The sequence below is a fragment of the Salvia splendens genome, unplaced genomic scaffold (genome assembly GCF_004379255.2).
Source record: "Salvia splendens isolate huo1 unplaced genomic scaffold, SspV2 ctg79, whole genome shotgun sequence".
Classification (NCBI taxonomy): domain Eukaryota; kingdom Viridiplantae; phylum Streptophyta; class Magnoliopsida; order Lamiales; family Lamiaceae; genus Salvia; species Salvia splendens.
The window spans coordinates 19,876-38,854 of NW_024599466.1; the positions used below are offsets into that span (position 1 = coordinate 19,876).

General features: G+C 38.0%; 1 protein-coding gene and 2 pseudogenes across 1 annotated transcript; 1 reads left to right on the top strand and 2 right to left on the bottom strand.

Annotated features, from left to right (window-relative positions):
* Positions 1–3,650, top strand: LOC121791361 (lipoxygenase 6, chloroplastic-like). The gene is made up of 9 exons (XM_042189335.1): positions 1–456; positions 544–806; positions 881–1,118; positions 1,202–1,522; positions 1,606–1,691; positions 1,772–1,879; positions 1,955–2,253; positions 2,354–2,620; positions 2,692–3,650. Exons 1-9 carry the CDS (start codon positions 96–98, stop codon positions 3,449–3,451), a joined length of 2,703 nt encoding a protein of 900 aa, XP_042045269.1. The 5' UTR covers positions 1–95; the 3' UTR covers positions 3,452–3,650.
* LOC121791362 lies at positions 3,509–6,306 on the bottom strand (annotated as a pseudogene).
* Positions 6,307–13,698: 7,392 nt separating this feature from the next.
* On the bottom strand, positions 13,699–17,723 carry LOC121791356 (annotated as a pseudogene).
* Positions 17,724–18,979: the final 1,256 nt, after the last annotated feature.

Consider the following 18,979-nt stretch of genomic DNA (forward strand, 5'->3'; position numbering starts at 1 on the left):
TTTACTTTCTTCAATAAATGGCAATATATTAAACATGCCCATGTTTGCAATATAATTACTCCCCATGCTTTGCACATTTTCACCATTCTTGAAAGATGCTTACAGCTCAGGCCAGCCCCACCACTCTCCGGCGGAGGGAGCCCTTCCCAGCCGCCGCGCACCAGCTCAGGCTGGCCGGGAAGCCCTCCACCCTGGCGATGCTACGGAGGCCGGTGATAAGGGCTGTCATCAGCAGTGGAGACAGCAAAACAGGAGTGGAAAAGGCAGCAGAGAAGGCTGTGGAGAGTGATTTGTCATCTGCAAAAAGTGGAGGTGTGAGTGTGAGAGCTGTGATCAGAATAAGGAAGAAGATGAAGGAGAGGCTGCTTGAGAAGATTGAGGATCAGTGGGATTCTTTCCTTAATGGGATTGGGAGAGGGATCTCACTTCAACTCATCAGCCAAGAAGCTCATCTTGGTATAGTTCTTGATGTTTCTCTCTCCTTTTACTTGTTAAATGCAGCTCTGTTGACTTTTTTTGTTCCAACACAAATGTTCTTCTCAGGCAAGAGTGATGAGACTTTTGTGAGGGGATGGTTGCCAAGATTATCAGACAATCCTTATGTGGTGGAGTATGGAGCGGATATGGTGGTGCCTAGTGATTTTGGGCAGCCGGGAGCGGTTGTGGTGACGAATTTCCATGAGAAAGAGGTGTTCTTGATGGAGATAGTGGTTCATGGATTCAAAGAGCCTGTATTCTTCACGGCCGATACATGGATTCATTCGAGAAACGACAATCCTGAGAGTCGAATCATATTCAAGAATCAGGTAGTATATAGCTTGACTTGTCATTAATTGTGGGTTTAGGAAATTTAACTTATAGTAGTAACTCATTGGCACAGGCTTACCTGCCGTCTGAGACACCACCCGGGCTGAAGAATATCCGGAATGAGGAGCTGTTGAGAGTTCGTGGCAATGGAAAAGGAGTGAGGAAGCTGCACGAGAGGATATACGATTATGCTGTGTACAATGATTTGGGTAGTCCTGATAAGGATGAGGAGCTAGCCAGGCCGGTTTTGGGTGGTGAGGAGAGGCTGTATCCTAGGCGTTGTCGGACTGGTAGACGTCCCTCTTTAACAGGTTGGTTTCCCTGCAATGCTGTTTTTGATATCTACCAATGACCTCTCCACCTTATAGGCTTATACCTGAAACATTTTCATCAGATCCTGATACAGAGAGTAGAATCGAGAAGCCTGATCCGGTGTATGTTCCTCGTGATGAGACGTTTGAGGAGGTTAAGCAGAGCACATTTTCAGCTGGAAGGTTGAAGGCTGTGCTCCACAACCTGATACCATTGATCGTTTCCACGTTGGCTGATTCGGACATCCCATTCACAAACTTCTCCGACATAGATGATCTGTATAACGATGATATTCTGCTGCCAAAAGGAGCCAAAAAGACTCACCTCCTTGCCAATCTGATGGATCAAGTGTTGAATGTTGGTGATAATCTGCTGAAATACGAAATACCGGCCATTATTAGGCGTAAGCACCGCGCGCTCTCAACCATTACACGCCTATTTATTTTGTTTGCTTAATCTTGATAGATAAACCCTTTTTGCTCTCAGGTGACAGGTTTTCATGGCTAAGGGATAATGAGTTCGCCCGTCAGACTCTAGCCGGGGTGAATCCTGTTAATATCGAGCTGCTAAAGGTATCGTTGTTGGTTAAGAACTTGAGATAGGATGTGGTATCAATGGCTATAAATGGAGACTCACTGCATTTTGATTTCAGGAGCTTCCCATTTTAAGCAAACTTGATCCTGAAATATACGGCCCTCCGGAATCTGCAATCACGAAGGAAATCATCACCAGAGAGCTCAACGGAATCAGCGTTGAAGATGTAAGCTATTTAGTTATTCACACACAGGATTGATCATAACAAAGAAACTGACTCTGTCTCATGATGCATTCACAGGCAATAGAAAAGAAGAAGCTGTTTATAATTGACTATCATGACTTGCTGTTACCGTTCGTTGAGAAGATGAATGAGTTGCCTGATAGAAAAGCTTACGCTTCTAGAACCGTGTTCTTTTTCGATGATGGCATCCTCAGGCCAATTGTCATCGAGCTATCACTCCCACCAACGTCTTCGTCTAAGAGGAACAAGAAAATATACACTCATGGTCACGGTGCCACCACTAGCTGGATCTGGAAGCTGGCGAAAGCTCACGTTTGCTCCAATGACGCGGGCGCTCACCAGCTCGTAAACCACTGGTAAGACTACACTTCACTTTGTTAATCATTCTAACATAAGTAGTAAAGGTATGACTTGTTTTTAACATATATATATCAAAACAATGAATTCCTTTTTCAGGTTGAGGACTCATGCCTGCACAGAACCTTATATAATCGCGACAAATAGGCAGCTAAGTGCAATGCACCCGATATACAAACTACTGCACCCGCATATGCGCTACACCATGGAAATCAATGCCCTTGCAAGGCAAAGTTTGATAAATGGCGGTGGAGTCATAGAGGCTTGTTTCAGCCCCGGAAAGTACGCCATGGAGATAAGCTCAGCTGCCTATGAGAGCTTGTGGCAGTTTGACAGGGAAGCATTACCTGCGGATTTACTTCACAGGTAGATATTTTCTCCCAAAACCATGAACCCATTCAGACACTTTTCCTGATTTGAGCACATTTCGTCTGCAGGGGGATGGCGGTTGAGGATCCCACCGCGCCTGGTGGTGTCAAACTTCTTATAGAAGATTATCCGTATGCTGCAGACGCGCTTCTCATATGGGCTGCGATACAGGAATTGGTGGAATCTTACGTCGAGCACTATTACTCTGAGCCAAATTCGATCTCATCTGATGTGGAGCTTCAGGCCTGGTGGGACGAGATAAAGAACGTGGGGCATCATGACAAGAGAAACGAAACGTGGTGGCCTAACCTCAATACACAAGATGACTTATCAAGCATACTTACAACCATGATTTGGACTGCTTCTGGTCAGCACGCAGCTATCAACTTCGGGCAGTATCCGTTTGGGGGATACGTACCTAACCGTCCAACTCTCATGAGGAAGCTAATCCCTCAACCGGGTGACCCTGAGTACGAGAGGTTCCTTCACAACCCTGAGTACACTTTCTTGACCTCGTTGCCCACGCAACTCCAGGCAACAAAGGTTATGGCTGTTCAAGACAGCCTATCAACACATTCTCCAGATGAAGAGTACCTGCATCAGTTGGACCAGATTCACAGGCTCTCCTCCAATGATCCTGTAGTTCAAAAGTTTTTCGAAAATTTCTCTGTGCAGTTAGAAGAGGTAGAACGAATCATCAATCTACGGAATAAGAACATAGAGCTGACAAACAGAACTGGTGCTGGCGTTCCTCCGTATGAATTGCTTCTACCGACTTCACCTCCTGGCGTTACTGGTCGTGGTATTCCCAACAGTATCTCCATCTGACTTCGTGGTCAGGGTTTGTGCTCTAGGGAAAGCCTGTAGTCATTGTTAGAGAGTGTCTATTTCTGCATCTATCAGAATAGTAGATAAAACATGGTTATGCACTCATCATTTAAACATCAAATGCTCTTTGTGCATAGATTATGAACTCAATGTATTGCATCGTTGTGAATGTTACAATAATAAAATGCATTTCAACCGAGACAATGGATGCTAATATTACAACTTTGAAGCTACACGTGTTGCTAGCTTCACTAATTCCTTTCTCAAGACTTTTTCTGCTGCATTCTTTGGTATAGTATCTGTGAAGAAGACGCGTCTAATTTTTTTATACGGCGCCACCTAGAATCAAAACACACTCCAGTGAGAAATCAAATCGCCAAATGGTTATTGTACAAAGTATGAATGACTGTTTTCATTTACCTTTTGTGCTACAAAATCCATGATCAACGACTCATTTATCGTGCTTCCCGGCTCTTTAACCACGAAGGCTGCAGGTATTTGGCCTGCATCCTCATCAGGATACCTGCAAAGTGTATATTGGGTGAAACAAAAGAAGCCAATACTCTCTTCACATAGGAAGATCACATAAGCCATTTCTAGAGTCAAAAGACTGTGTATTTTATCAGTTCATGTTCGTTGCTTACGGGATCACAGCTGCATCAACAATGGCTGGATGTGAAAGCAGCAGATCTTCCAGTTCTGCTGGAGCAACCTGATTGTTTCATTAGCCATTATATGATGAGGAAAAGATTTTAGAAACATGAATGTGACTAATCGAATAATTTAAGATGCAGATATAACCTGGTAGCCATTGTATTTAATCAAATCCTTCAATCTCTCAACATAGAACAGGAGTCCATTTTCGTCGAAAAAGCAAATATCACCAGTTCTCAGCCATCCAACTGAATCAACCATTGCTGCAGTTGCTTCTTTATCGCCCACATACCCTGCAGCAAGCCAATGGATTCTTGATCTTGAGAAATCTTACTTCAACTACATAAAGTGAAGAGAGACACACAGAGATGGAAGGTGTCTTTCATTACTGTGGGGCCTCTTATCCAGAGCTCCCCTGGCCTAAGAGGCGGCAAACTGTCGCCGGTGAGAGGATCAACAATTCTGGCCTGGCAGTTAGAGACGAGACGGCCATTTGAACCTTTCACGTCACTTTCAAAGCCTCCTAATGGTCGAGTGACTGCTGCACTTATTTTTGTAAGCCCATAACCCTGCAATCACCATTAACTTGTTACTGATTCCGTCCCAAAAAAATGTCTCATTTTGCCATTTTCAGTACATCTAAGATTTAAAGACGTTTTTTTTCCATTTTTAGTAAGTGAACCTCATGCTTCACAAAATAACCATTTATATTTTACTCTTATAAAACTAATAGTACTACTCTTCTTGTCATTTTGGTTTGTCATACAAAATTAGTTCACTTTTACTTTTAGAAAGTTTTCGCCACACATCACAGTATTAATAATGTAGGCTTCACAAAATTTGCATTTAAACTCGTGTCATCCCCAAAATTACTATTTTTAGATTATATAAAAGTTAAACCCATTAGATTATATAAAAGTTAAACACAAATCAAAAGGTAATTTTAAATCATAGAACTAGTAATGAAAGGACTACAGTAACATCAAATTAACAGTAAAATATGATGGCGCCAAATTTTGAAGTACATTCTAAAAATAGAACAGAATCTGTACTTGATTTTTGGCACAATTTTATATTTGCGGACACTCCTTAGCAAGAGATAGTTATAATTAAGAGATACTACTAGTAATGAAGTAGTAGTTAATTAGGAGATTAATCAGAATTATAATCATTAAACAATCCGCACCGTGCGATAATTTATAGTTACGAACCTGAATGAGTGATATATTGGAAAACTTGGCCTTAATCCTCTCAAAAACTGTACTCGCCACCGGAGCTCCGCCGCTCATCACCACCTCTAACGAGCTCAATTCGCACTTCTTCACCACCGGCGGCGCCACCGCCAAATGCGTGACGCTGAACTCCTCAACCTCTCCAAAAACCTTCTCCAAATCCAATCTCCTCCCTCGCCGGCTCTCCGCCGCCGCCACCACGAGGCTCCCGCCCAGCGCCACCTCCCTGAGGCACATCGTGAATCCGTACACGTGGGAGAACGGCACCACGCACAGCGTGGCCGGAGGCGACGGCCGAGCCGGACGAGTCGCGCTCGCCGGCGATCACCGCGATTAGGTTACGATGCGTCAAATCGACCCCCCTCACCCTCCCCGTGGTGCCGGAGGAGTAGAGAATCGCCGCCGTATCGTCGGGGAACACCTCCGGTGGGTCGAATTTCGCGGCGGAGGGGAGAAGTAGGGTTTCGAACTCCGGAGAGTCGAGCTGCACCGTTCCCTCGCGCAGCGGCGGAACCCTAGCGGCGGAGGCGGAGGTGGCGAAGGCTATTGTCGGTTTGGTGGTGGGAGATGTCGGAGTCGGAGGAGAGGGGGTTGGAAGGGGAGACGATGGCGCCGAGGGAGAGGAGGGAGAGTTGGAAGAGGGGAATGTGGATTGAGTTGCTGGAGAGGATGAATGGGACGTCGTTTTTGCGGATGTTGAATTTGAGACGGAGATTGGAGGCTAGGGATTGGACGAGGAGGGGGGTGGAAAAGGGGGATGCGGCCGGAGGTAGCGGCGTCGATGAGAGCGGCGGAGGGAGAAGATGTAGCGCGGGAGAGGGTAAGGGGGGATGGATATGGAGGGGCGGAGGCTGTGGAAGATTTTGGTTTGGGAAGAGAAGCCGCTGTTTGGATCAATCGTTGAGTTTGAAGCTGCCGCCATTGATTCTGGTTTCAAGCTTTTTTTTTCTGGTGTTTATTTAAATTTGATGAAAATTTTGTTTACATTATCTCATTATTAGTGTACTTGTAAATGAGTTGGGTATTCACTATTCAGTTTGTTTTTCAGTGCCAAAAAATATATAAGTACTAATTTATTCCTTCCGAATAATGTGTTTGTTATTTTAACAAACCCATTGAAGAATCATTTCATATTATTCAAGCTGTTGATACTTTTTTTGTTTTTTGCTTGCTTTATTCTCACTTGATCAAACTTGTTTAGGCAATTTCATATATCCTTTTTCATTTGGAATGATTTTACTCACTATACCCACTCCATGAGTGGTTCATTCTCGAGCGAGGGTCAAAATTTTTAAATCCGAGTCCGTCTGCATTGTAACAAGGGAAAAACTTGTAAACTTATGCCCACCGCTTGCAATAATTAGTTAGTCACTATGCGCACAAGAAATGCTCTCTTGTGACAATTGGATTGTTGACATAGTTAGGCCGGCTAACTATATACTTCAATAAAATCCAAATATTCTTAAATGGTGTTCGGTTTTCAAGATAAAATAATATCAAGATACAATCTATGATTAAGTTGTGAGATTATTTTAGTCATAGGAGGGTTAGCTATGACTAATTATCTCATGATTGCCTATCTAGGATTGAGTTGTGGGGTTGAATCTCATGAACCAAACACACTATAAATTTAATCTCGGATCCAATCTTGTAAACCGAACACCCCCTTAGTATTTTTCTATGAAAGGATATAATTCAACTGTAGTGAGAATGACAAAAATAGACGGATGAGATATCTATACTACTTAAAAGTGGCAGTTGGATGAAGTTACTTTTATACCTTTTTGGGGGGAAAGTTATTCATTGGTTGAAATTTATTAATTAATCAATACATGTTTGAAAATAAAAAAGGAAAAGTCATAAAAACTGAGAAAAGCTGCAAAGCTTCCCAAACACTCCAATACAGTGGAAATAAAACTACTGGTGGAAATAAAATCAAATGGATTGCTGCAAGACTTCTCAAAGAAGCTTTAACATACTTATAAATAAGTGTACAATTAATTGAAACTGTGTTTATGATTTCATTTGAACTAATGTACACTAATTTAATGATTGCAGTGCTTATCTCATGGAGATTAATCTGCCCAAAATCCGGCCACCACTCCAGAAACTTTCCAGCGACTCCGGCGTGGCGGCTTGACGGCAACAACGGGTGAGGAAGGGAAGCAGGTAAGCGGATGAGGACGGTGGCTGGACGGCAACAACGAGAGAGATGTCGGAGACGACGAGGAAGCGGCAGCGTGGCAGGTGAGGAAGGCGCGGCGGGGTGGCTCGGCGGGTGAGGAAGGCAAGACAGGTGGGACGAGCGGCGAGACTATGTGGAAGGAGCGCCGACGAGTGAGAAGGAATGATGCTCTGGCCGGGGAGATTGATTTCCGCCAATTAGGTGGGGAGAGAGATGTGAGAGAGGCGTAAGGCGTTGCAGTGTAGGGTTTGGATATTAATTTGTGTATTATTTGGATTTTATTTTAGGCATTTAGTGGGCTTTTAGTGTAATGGATTTTGGAGTATATGATACAAAGCAGGCATAGGAATGTAGAATATTAGGATCCAAAACACAATCGACTTTCTTGAATTACGGTCTCTAGAGTTATTAAGTCGGTCACTTAAGTGGATTAAACCCTCTCCCGAGGTGAGAAATCCGTAGATTAGGTGTTGAAATCAAAGTTCCATTTAAATCTCTAACATCTAACTCCTAAAAGATCGTTAAGACCAATGACCTCACGTGAAACCTCAACTCTCCCGAGTTCTATTGAATTAAAGTGTGAATTATCCGTTTTCCAAGTCAACTATTTCGTCTCCCGAGTACTCTAATCAACTCTAACATGTATTCAAGAGGTAGCTAATCAATTGAATATAGAAAGCGCAAGGATAAATCAAATAACTACAAGAGCTAATAAGGAAAATCAATCGAATATCTTCACCAAAAATTCCACAATTGATGTTTAACTCATAGACAAGTAAAAACTACAAATAAAGTACGAGACATGAAAGAAATTGATAAAACCCAAGGTTGAATCTTCAATCTTCAGTCTTCTCTTGCCTGGATCTGCAGAACTCCTCTCTAATGGAAGATGGATGAATTTAAGGGTGGAATATGGAATGGAAGAAGTGTAGAGAGGGAGAAGGATTGAAGCCTCTGCGATAAAGATTATGAATTAGGTTTAGAGGTATTTATAGGCTAGAAAAAGGTTCATTTTTGATAAATTTCGTGCCCTACAAGAAATAGGAGAGATTTGGCTTCACAATATAATAATTTCTTTTCTTCTGTGAATTTCCGCATAAATTCCCATCAGCTTTGACTACACTGCGCAACGTTCGTAGAATTGTCATAACTTTCTCCACAGAACTCCGATCGAGACATGCAAGATATCCACGCGAAGCACTTTCGAAGAAGAAGAGAATGACATGTAGTAAACACTGACTGGACTCAAAATCGCTGGCAGAATGGGCTCGAACAGAGGCTGCTGCACTTTGGCCTTTTTTCACATTTTTCTATCATTTATCAACAAACACGTCAAAAATACCAAATGTATAGCATATGCAATTTAAGAACATAATTTGCATGATTGACATTTAAAACAAGTCAAATCTAGTCCTTAAAAACATGGAAAATCTGTGTTTGTCAGTATACTTTTGGTTTTAAATAATAGTAGTATAAAATTATGTATTGTAATTGATATTTTTAATTAAATAGAGTTTTAATTTGGATATTGGATTTTATTATTATGTTTTAAGCTAAATTTTAATTTAGACTTCTAATTTACTGAAATTTGTATAATATACTATTATTTTAAAATTAAATTTATTTTTTATGTAATTAAATTATATACAATTATTATTATGTTTTAAGCTAAATTTTAATTTACACATCTAATTTATTGGAATTTATATAATATACTATACTTTTAAAATTAAATTCATTTTTATTAAGTGATTAAATTTATAGGTAGTTATAATTGAGTTAACTTTGATTTATCATAGTATTTCTATGTTTTTAGACTTCTCAAAAAATTGAATATGTATATATATCCCCATTCACATCCCCCCTTTGCTATTTGTTCATTTGTTTTATTTTGTTTTTCTGAAATGGATATGAAATATATTTATATACATATTTAAGTCTTTAATAAATATTTTGTTCACATTCTATTAGATTTTTCATATGATGAATAGAAATATGAAATATATGTATATATCATGTCTTTATATTTCACATGTGTTCATTAGATTTTGTCTTTATATTCCATATCCATTTTTATATTTCTTGCTGAGGTATATACATTAAATTCACATTCTATTATTTTTTTATCCTTATTCACACATCCCTCCTTTGTCATTTGATTTATTTTATTTTACTCCACTCATGTCATAAATTAAAGTTGTATAAAATTGTTTGTCGAATGTGAATGTTTAATTTAGAGTGAGTTGGGAGGAGTATATTTCTCTTTTTGTTACTCCTATTATTTATAATGTTTTTAGGTCTTTATAATATTGTGAATACTTACTGTAATTAACACATATTCGTAACTATATGCATCAGTATATTCTTATTATCCTCTTTTTTAAAATCTACTTACTTTATAATTTATTTTCACAATTAAGTCATTAATTTGAATTTATTTGGGCTATGATTTTATGGCATCATTTTTGGACCATACAAATTAGTAATGTAAATTGCCTGTTTTTATTTGATCTATTTTTATACACTATTGTTTAAGTTAATAATTTTGTTATTAATTATTATAATAAATTCTTTTCAATATTTCTTATTTTGAATATAAATTATTAACTTTAAATCAAGACGGTGGTATTTTTTTATTTATGTATTCACTTTACAATTTCTTTTGATTCCTTCTTTTATTTAAATATATATTTCGTTGTCTTAGATCCTATTAGAATTAATTTATATTTTGTGTAGCCGATGTTGGTGGTTCCGTTCAAAGTTTCGTAATTATAGGTGATGATGTTCTTGATCAACGTAATTCATGTATTATGAAAAACAATAATTTCCATTCGTCGATTTTAAATCAAGATGGAGGTATTTTTTATCCTTTAAAAAAAATTAAATATATTGATTACGAAAACTTTTATTTATGTATTCACTTTATAATTTCTTTTAATTCCTAATATGACATCTCCTCCTGAAGTTCAATATTAGTTGATGTTCTTTAAATACTCGAAAAGTAGTCACTATTTGAAAATTATACGGTCATATAATTCAATGCTTGGATTTTTCCTCTTTGATATTTAGTTGCACATTTTCCTTTATTTGTACTATTAATATCTTATTCTGACTAACTCATGCTATTTGATCCTTATTTACACATCTCTCCCATATTAAAGTTGTATAAAATCATTTGTCGAATGTTAAAGTTTCATTTAGAGTCGGTTGGGAGGACTGAGGAGTACATTTCTCTTTTCTGTTACCCCTATTGTTTATAATGTTTTTAGTGTTTATAATATTATAAATATTTATTGTAATTAACACATATTCTTAACCATATACTACATCATTATATTCTTATGATCCTTTTTTTAATTCACTAACTTTATAATTTCTATAATGTTTTAAGGTGTTTATAATATTATAACACATATTCTTAACCATATACATCATTATATTCGTATTATCCTTTATCTAATCTAATAACTTTATAATTTATAGTATAATATTTTTAGGTGTTTATATTATTGTAATTAACACATATTCTTAACCATATACATCATTATATACTTATTATCCTTTTTTTAATCTACTAACTTTATATTTTATCTTCATTGTTTGAAAATCTTAATAACTCGAGCATAGCATAGGTGTTAAAACTAGTTCCCTAAAACAGAGGGAACATATATCTATCTAGGAGAAATCTGTGGTGACGTAATACCAGGCACAACTCAAAATAAGCTCGTAAAAGCCGCACAGTACAATTTCATTTTGCTCGTTGTGGAGTATTGTCAATAGACAAATTAAGTTCCAAAAATTATCATAAAAAAGCAGAGAACCAATATTGGTATTGAAGAAAAAAAGAGAGAGAGAGACAGAGAGAGAGAGACGCAACACCGAGAGAAAGGAGTAAAAAGGTCACAAAAAAGGGCCACTCCAGTCCCTCCCCCCGCTGGCAGCATAATCTGCTACTTCTTTCCAATTCAGTCAGAGTCTCTCCCACCGGTGAACTTGTCACATAAATGTGAAATGACTACAAATAGCTGTACAAAGGTCAAGTTATCAAAAAGTAGACCAAACTTCCATTACCAACTGAGAAGCAGGATGAAGAGTTCATCGCCTCACCTTGCTTTTATAAGCCTGTGTAGCTTTTTTACTTGTCAACAATAAATAAATACTGAGATTATTAGCAATCCATTTCACTCAGCAAAAACCCAATTACTCTAAAACTAGTTCCCTTCTGCACTATGTCTATATCAAGCACAAAAAAAGTGATCTATTCCTATGCAGTTCAGAGCAAGTACTTCTGTCGTTAAATTACTACTACCAGTTATGAAACTAAACATTGGAAAGAAGACATTCTTTACCTTGCTAAGTGATATACGATTTTACTACCTGATGAATCATGTGTTTAGGGTGGATTGACAATTCGGATGTTCAAAGGTTAAGAACTTAGCAACTCTTTGCTCAACATTGTTAAGCGACAAAAGCACATTAATAATAATTTATCCGGACAACACAGACACAGGAACTAAATTAATCGATAACATGTAGTACTGGCTTATCTGTAAAGCACAAAACCTTGATACCTGCATCCCAACTTAGCAAGGACTAGAATACCTGCCACAATAGGCATGTATGGTCACCACTGTTAATGGAAAGTACAATCCAATAGGTTAACGGTAATCAGAAACAACTTCCTACAAGCTAACCCAACCCAGCTGCTAAATGAACTCAATCATAGATACAGTCATCGACATGAATAAAAATGTATTAGAGTCTAGCCATAACCAAAAAGAAAATGGTGTTAACAATAATGGCAAAGCTGACAGGAACTAAGCTTCTCAACATATGCTTGCCTATTAACAGCTACACAGGAGAAAAGAAACAATAAATTGTATTTATGCTTATCAGTCACAGGTAAATTGACTGTTTAAAATTAAATTGCTGGAAGGATACTATTTTCTGCTGGTGTCGGTAAGGATAAATCATAGCACCGCCGAGGTACATAATAGTAGCTTAGATAATTTAATAGAACAATAAAGTTGGTGTGTACCTCTAGAGCTTCAGTACAAGCGTATGACAGAAAATAATTTTGACATTTAGAGGGCCAACCTACGTAACTGAACTCACGGGCATGCTTGCTTGAATACTGCAGTCACATTTCAGATGAATGTCATAAAGGGTCAAATGTCAATGCTGCACACTATTGGTGCTACAGTGTGGGGCAAGATAAGTTAAATATTCTGAATAAGGTACAAAAATAAGGAGAAAAGATACGTCAACATTAGGTGTAAAAATAGGTTATGCAAGACTGCCGGGTATCCTTACAGCAATGACCGATAAAATGTCAAAATTTGAAGATAAAAATTTTGTAAACAATCATATAGATTTAACTTGGACAGAACACAAATCCCTTATATTGATGGTACAATGGGCATGCGTGTGAAGATTATGAATAATATAAACTAGTAATACGGGGAGACAAAATTCTTCAGCAACAAAAGAACCATGATAGTTAGTCAAGGAAATTTTAATCAACTTATCCACTGACAATAGATTTTGAACCTCAAAAAAGAGTCTTCCAATCCTTGTGCCCACCAGCACATGAACTGATAATATCCACTAGCACGAAATCAAGATCATAGAAAACCACCAATAAAGAAAAGACTAAGACAATTATAGCACCAGATTTCAGACTGCTGCAACAAACAATCATCTCTAAGCAGAAAGGGTTAGGTATGGCCATTTTAGACTAATAGGTAGTAAAACAAATTTATCTATTCCCGAAAAAAAAATCCTTCAATTTATTAGTACAGGACTGTTACCTAAGGAGCATCAAGAACACAAATAAGTAAAAATATTAAAGAGAAAGCATGGTAGTGTGAACTGTTCTTTCTCCTCTTAGTGTTATAAGCATGCTCCATAGCATCAGACGTAACACATCGACGAGCAGTTAATCTACAGGTTGTAATATCATACAAGATCCAAGATGGGATAACACCATTGCACGTGTATAAACCAAATTCCAATCCTCAATTGCATCCATATAATTGGTTCTAATATTTACCTCCAGAGTGGTAAACTTGGGGTCAAATTCTTCAGCAATGAAAAGTTAAGAATCTCCCATCCACTTTACATCACCACCTCTTGCAAACACAATACAAAAAGTAAAATGGATAGCACACTAAGAGTGCAGACATAAACCATAGCTTTGTTATTCAGAATCAATTTCAAGAAAATTGTTCACAAGGATCAATACAAAATATGTTACATGTAGTGATTAACCAAAAACAGTTTCATCAAGGGAAGCACCTTATGCCACACCTTTTTGGGTAAGCACCAAAGCTGGATCCAAATTGTCAGCCAACCCCAATAAGAAAATCCAGCCAGCAGCATAGGATTGATAAGAGCAGGCCAGACAGTTTCCCCACTACTGCATCATGTGCCTGATAAAAAACAGCACGAGTGATAGTCTCACAATCAATTTTGCAACTCCCTTTTTGCTCTCACCTCAATCATGTCCGTCTAAGGCTGAACCCAAACTAATAATAAAATGGAAGCTATTGGCCAAATAAACCACCAGTTCCTAGTTCCCCTTGTTTTTCCTTCCTCTTCAGCTCCTCTAGTGGATCTGGACTCTTCATTACTCTTCTCATGCGCCTGATCATATTGAAAACTATCAACAATAACAGAAATTCTTACAGAAAATTGTCCATGATATTGTAGCAGAGATAAGAAAATACCTGTCTTGTGCATTTTGAGCAGGAAAAGTAGGCATAAATTCCTTAGACTTAGGTAACGGGACTTCGCGAAACCATTCGTGGTTGAGAGCAGCGTCAGCAGTTATCCTCTGCACGGTATCCATTTTCAGTTCAGACAATAGAAACAGGAGAGTAAGATCACATAAATAATATGAATGAACAGATTGAAGATACCTTCTCAGGGTCATAAGTTAGAAGCTCGTTCAAAAGGTCAAATCCAGCATCAGATAGTACAGGTGTCCCTGTAAAAGATGTCGCAGGAAATTTCTTGCGCAAAAGGTTGTACCTGAAATATATGTAGAAACTGGTCAGAAGCAACAAAATATTATAGTCAACTGACACACAGTGTCACCAACAGAAGCAAGAAAGCCAGCCAGAATCACCCAAAGCTGGACGCCTGGGAAAAAGTGAAGAAGAAAACATAAATTGTGAGACCAATTTTTGTAACAATTGAATATAATAGATACGAACACTTACTTGTGCTTGGCGAAGTTCACCTTCGCACCACGGAGGTCAGAAAGCCCAGGCCATATTGTCTCATTGGGAGTTCCAAGAATCTTGAATATCTGTAGGCATGGCCACCAATTAGAACAATTACAAAGAATACAATCAATGATTTGTATGAAACACTTCCTAGCAGTGGATAAACCATCAGAATTTATTTACCTTGTCAAGCTGCTCAACCTCTGACTTCCCATTGAACAAAGGTTCTTTTGACAATAACTCAGCCATTATACACCCTAACGACCACATATCAATTGCCGTGGAGTACTGTTTTGCTCCTAATAGAAGTTCTGGTGCCCTGAAAGGTAACATTATGATTCATTAATTACTTTGTGAGGACGAAGCAGAACTGTGGATGCAACTCATTGAAACATCAGATATACTAATATAATCTTTTTGTTGGCATCTATAATACCATAGCAGACAGCCACAAGTAGACGAGTAGATTATCAAACCACAGACCAAGTAGTTATAGTGCGATAGCAAAAACACAATAACACAAGTCACCAATGTTATTGTGGTAAAAGAGAATAGTGCGAGAGCAAGCTCCTATACAGAATGGTAAAAAAGATGCTTTAGTTGTGAAGCTCATAAGTATATGAAAATTTGTGCATGCATAAATGATAGGAGTACTACATAAGTTAGCAGAAAACTAGAATCTTGTAGAAGCATAAAGACTCACCTGTACCACAAAGTCACGACCAGGGAAGTATATGGTTTCAGAGGACTTCCATATTGACGGGCTAGTCCAAAGTCACAGATCTTCAAATCACCACAGTTATTCAAAAGAAGATTAGAAGTTTTCAGATCACGGTGCAGAACCCAATTATCATGAAGATACTTGATCCCCTCTAAAAGCTGAAGCATCAGGCATTTAACCTCACTTTGACTATAAGGTTGTTTCATTGTCTCCATCAATCCTTTGAGGTCGTGTTCCATGTACTCCATGACCATATATATACTGTCAAGGTTGCTCCCCACAACAACTTCTTTAACATCCACAATGGATGGGTGATGAATAGAGAGAAGAATATTTATTTCTCTAAGAGAAGTCAACGGAAACCCTTCTCTCTCCCTATCCATCTTGACCTTCTTCAGAGCCACAACTTCTCCAGTTTTCTTGTCCTTGGCTCTGAAAACAATCCCATATGTTCCTTCATCAATCCTGTTCAGTCGTTCAAACTCATCAACACTTCTGCAACCATGAAGCATATTGAAGCTCCTCTGTGGAGGATGGACGTGCTCTGGTGTGCCATGAGAGCCAACATCATCCTCTGACTCGGTACCAGAATGGCTAGCATCACTACAAAAATATTTTGATCATCATCTACTTCCATGTAGTCATTCTTATCAACAGTGTCATTGTAACTATCTCTACTGGAAGACCTTACACGTTCATCTGAACCCAATGACCGTACCTTTGTTCCTTCAGAAAATTCTCCAAGCCCAGGACTAATCGACTTCCTGCCTACCTTTGCTTCAGCTGATTTGGATTCAGACTTCCTCTTCATCTTCCAGCTGTCTTCATAATCAGAAATCTCACCTTCGTCAGATGGCGACTCAGCATCATTTGCCCATCGAGATGATGTTATAGTCCGTGGCACATAGTCATTTTCATCATTTGTCTCTGCTATCATGTCATTGAGCCTGTCTTCTTCTTTGGGTAATGAAGAATCTGTCATGCCAGGCAATTCTGACACGTAAGGCAGTGAATCAATGTCTGAAGGTGGGCCCCCAGAAACATGAACACCATTGTCTTCAACCAGTGAAGTCTGTTCCACATCATCATGAATAGAGTTAGACTTAAGGGGAACAGGCAAAGGAGGAGGTGGTGGTAATGGCGGCAAGTTGCAACTTTCCAACACTTTCGTGCTTCTGATTGTTCGAGTGGCATCCTTATCATCTCTGTCCCAAACAATTGGGGAAAACTTCCTCTTCTTATTTTGAATAGGTGACAACTGTCTCCCATTATCCAATATTGTAACATCAGTTTCTTTATTACATTGAATTTCAGCCTCAGTAGCACCATCAGATCCATCACTAGACAGTTCCCCAGGCTCTCGATCCACGGGGCGAACTGCATACCCACACCTCCTAGGCCCGCCACCACTACTTCCTGAATCACTCCTGCTAGAAGTAGAGCGATGTCCACCATTCCTCATCTCTCTTTCTCCTACATCCCTTTGCCTGACCCTATCCCGATACTCGAGACTGCCTCGAACATGGATCTGACCCCTATCAAAATCTCGACTGCCTTTCCTGCCCCGCTCATATTCTCCATTTAAAGAGCCAATTTCCTTCCTCGTTGTTCCATAATCTGTCTCACGGTCTCTGAATTCATTGTCTCTATAACCCCCGTGCCTTCCAGCGGCCATGATTCTGATTAAAAATCCGCTAGAATGCACAAAAAAAACCTAGACCTGACAGAAGTCTCCTAAATTAAGTTGGTAAACGAATTTTCCCCGATTCACCCAGGCCCGATCTATCTAAATTACTTCAAATTGAGAAAAGAGAAAAAAAAAACCCTAATTTTCACGAAGCAAATCGATCCAATTTTCCCTCTCCTCAGATTCCGCAATCGGAATTCGAAATTAGGATTTGATGCAGCGGGAACTAGAAAATAGCAAATCAGACAACGCACAACCAAACGAATTCCCTCCTTTCTACTTCCCGACTCAGAAGAAAATTGAAGGACAATAGAATCAAACAAAATCGGGAAACAGATACAGTACCCTAAAAAACAATCAGCGCGCGATCTCCTCGATCTATCTTCCACCGCTATCGCGCGTGCTTTATCAGAAAATTTGAAAGGCTTACCGGTGAAGATTGCGAAGGAAATTATTGAGAAAGAAAGCGCGCGGCGGCGGCGTATGGTGCTAGAAGATGATAAGATGCAATGAATGAGCCAAATTGCGACGGCGTTAAAACAGAACCTAAATTATTGGGCTTTCCATCTATTTAAATGTGAATTTGGCCACTAGATATTTCCAGGATTTATGGTGACTTTCATTTTATAATGTGCTTTATTATTTAATTTATTTTTCATTATAATAATATTTTAAATTTCAAGACTGTTTTTTTTGTTGTTGAATGGAACATGAATTGATAAAAAATATTTTGGCAAAATATAATATCTTCTCAAAGGAGATGTCAATATTGAAAAATAATAAAATATTGTTTTGATCTTTATTATAGGCGATTTCTAATCAGGCCATTATTACCATCAAAACGAAAGTTATTTTTTAAATTTTTACAATAAACTATAGTTGATATTTTATTCTTTCAACAAAAATGTTCTCCAAATTAATTTTTCCAGATGTGGTGATAATATTCGTATAAATTAGGTTTACGAATCTACAAGCGTGGTAATCAAGTTTAGTCATTCCTATCATGCTTTTGCAGCACAGTAGAAAAATAATCATCCAAGTAATAACACTAGAAAAATAATTTTTTTATTTACAATGAACGGTTTAATGACAAAAAATAAAAATAAAGATTCTAATTCAGAAAAATGATAAAGAGAACAAAAAGGCTTATTCGAATATTGAAGCTATATGTCGCCGTAATTATTTCGCACCCCATAAAAAATTCTGGATCCGCCACTAGGTGAAGGCAATGACGATGTTGTTAAGGGAAGGTCGTCGATGTCATAGTTTTTATGAGATAGAACATGAAGTAGTCAGAGAGGGTATGTGAATAGAATTATGGGCATTACAAAGAGATTCGAAATAAAAAATAGTAATGTTGTAGTGAAATTTTGGAAGAAAGTTCACACATATTTTTCGTTTGAAAAATCAACTAAATTTTAATTTTTCTAAATTTCGCAACTTACTAGTAGTTTTAATTATTTGAATGAGATTTCATGACACCTTTTATTCTAAGTTCATATCCAGAAAATTATGATTTACTTTTTTGTCTTTATGCCAATCAAGTTTGATGGTTTTTATTTTGGTAGTTTTACTCAAATTGTGTTGAATACTTATTTATTCAATATAATCGATCCAAATTCGGATTGATTATATATTTTTAATTATTTAAATATTAAATTTGATCCAGCATAATGTTATTATCAATTTCACGTTTTTTAAAAATATACTAGCAAATGAATTTGGAAACATCTAAAAGGTAATGTTCTCTATATAAATAAAGAGATTTAAGAAACAAACTCCACTTATCATATGCAACAAACTCAATAAATAAATTTTTT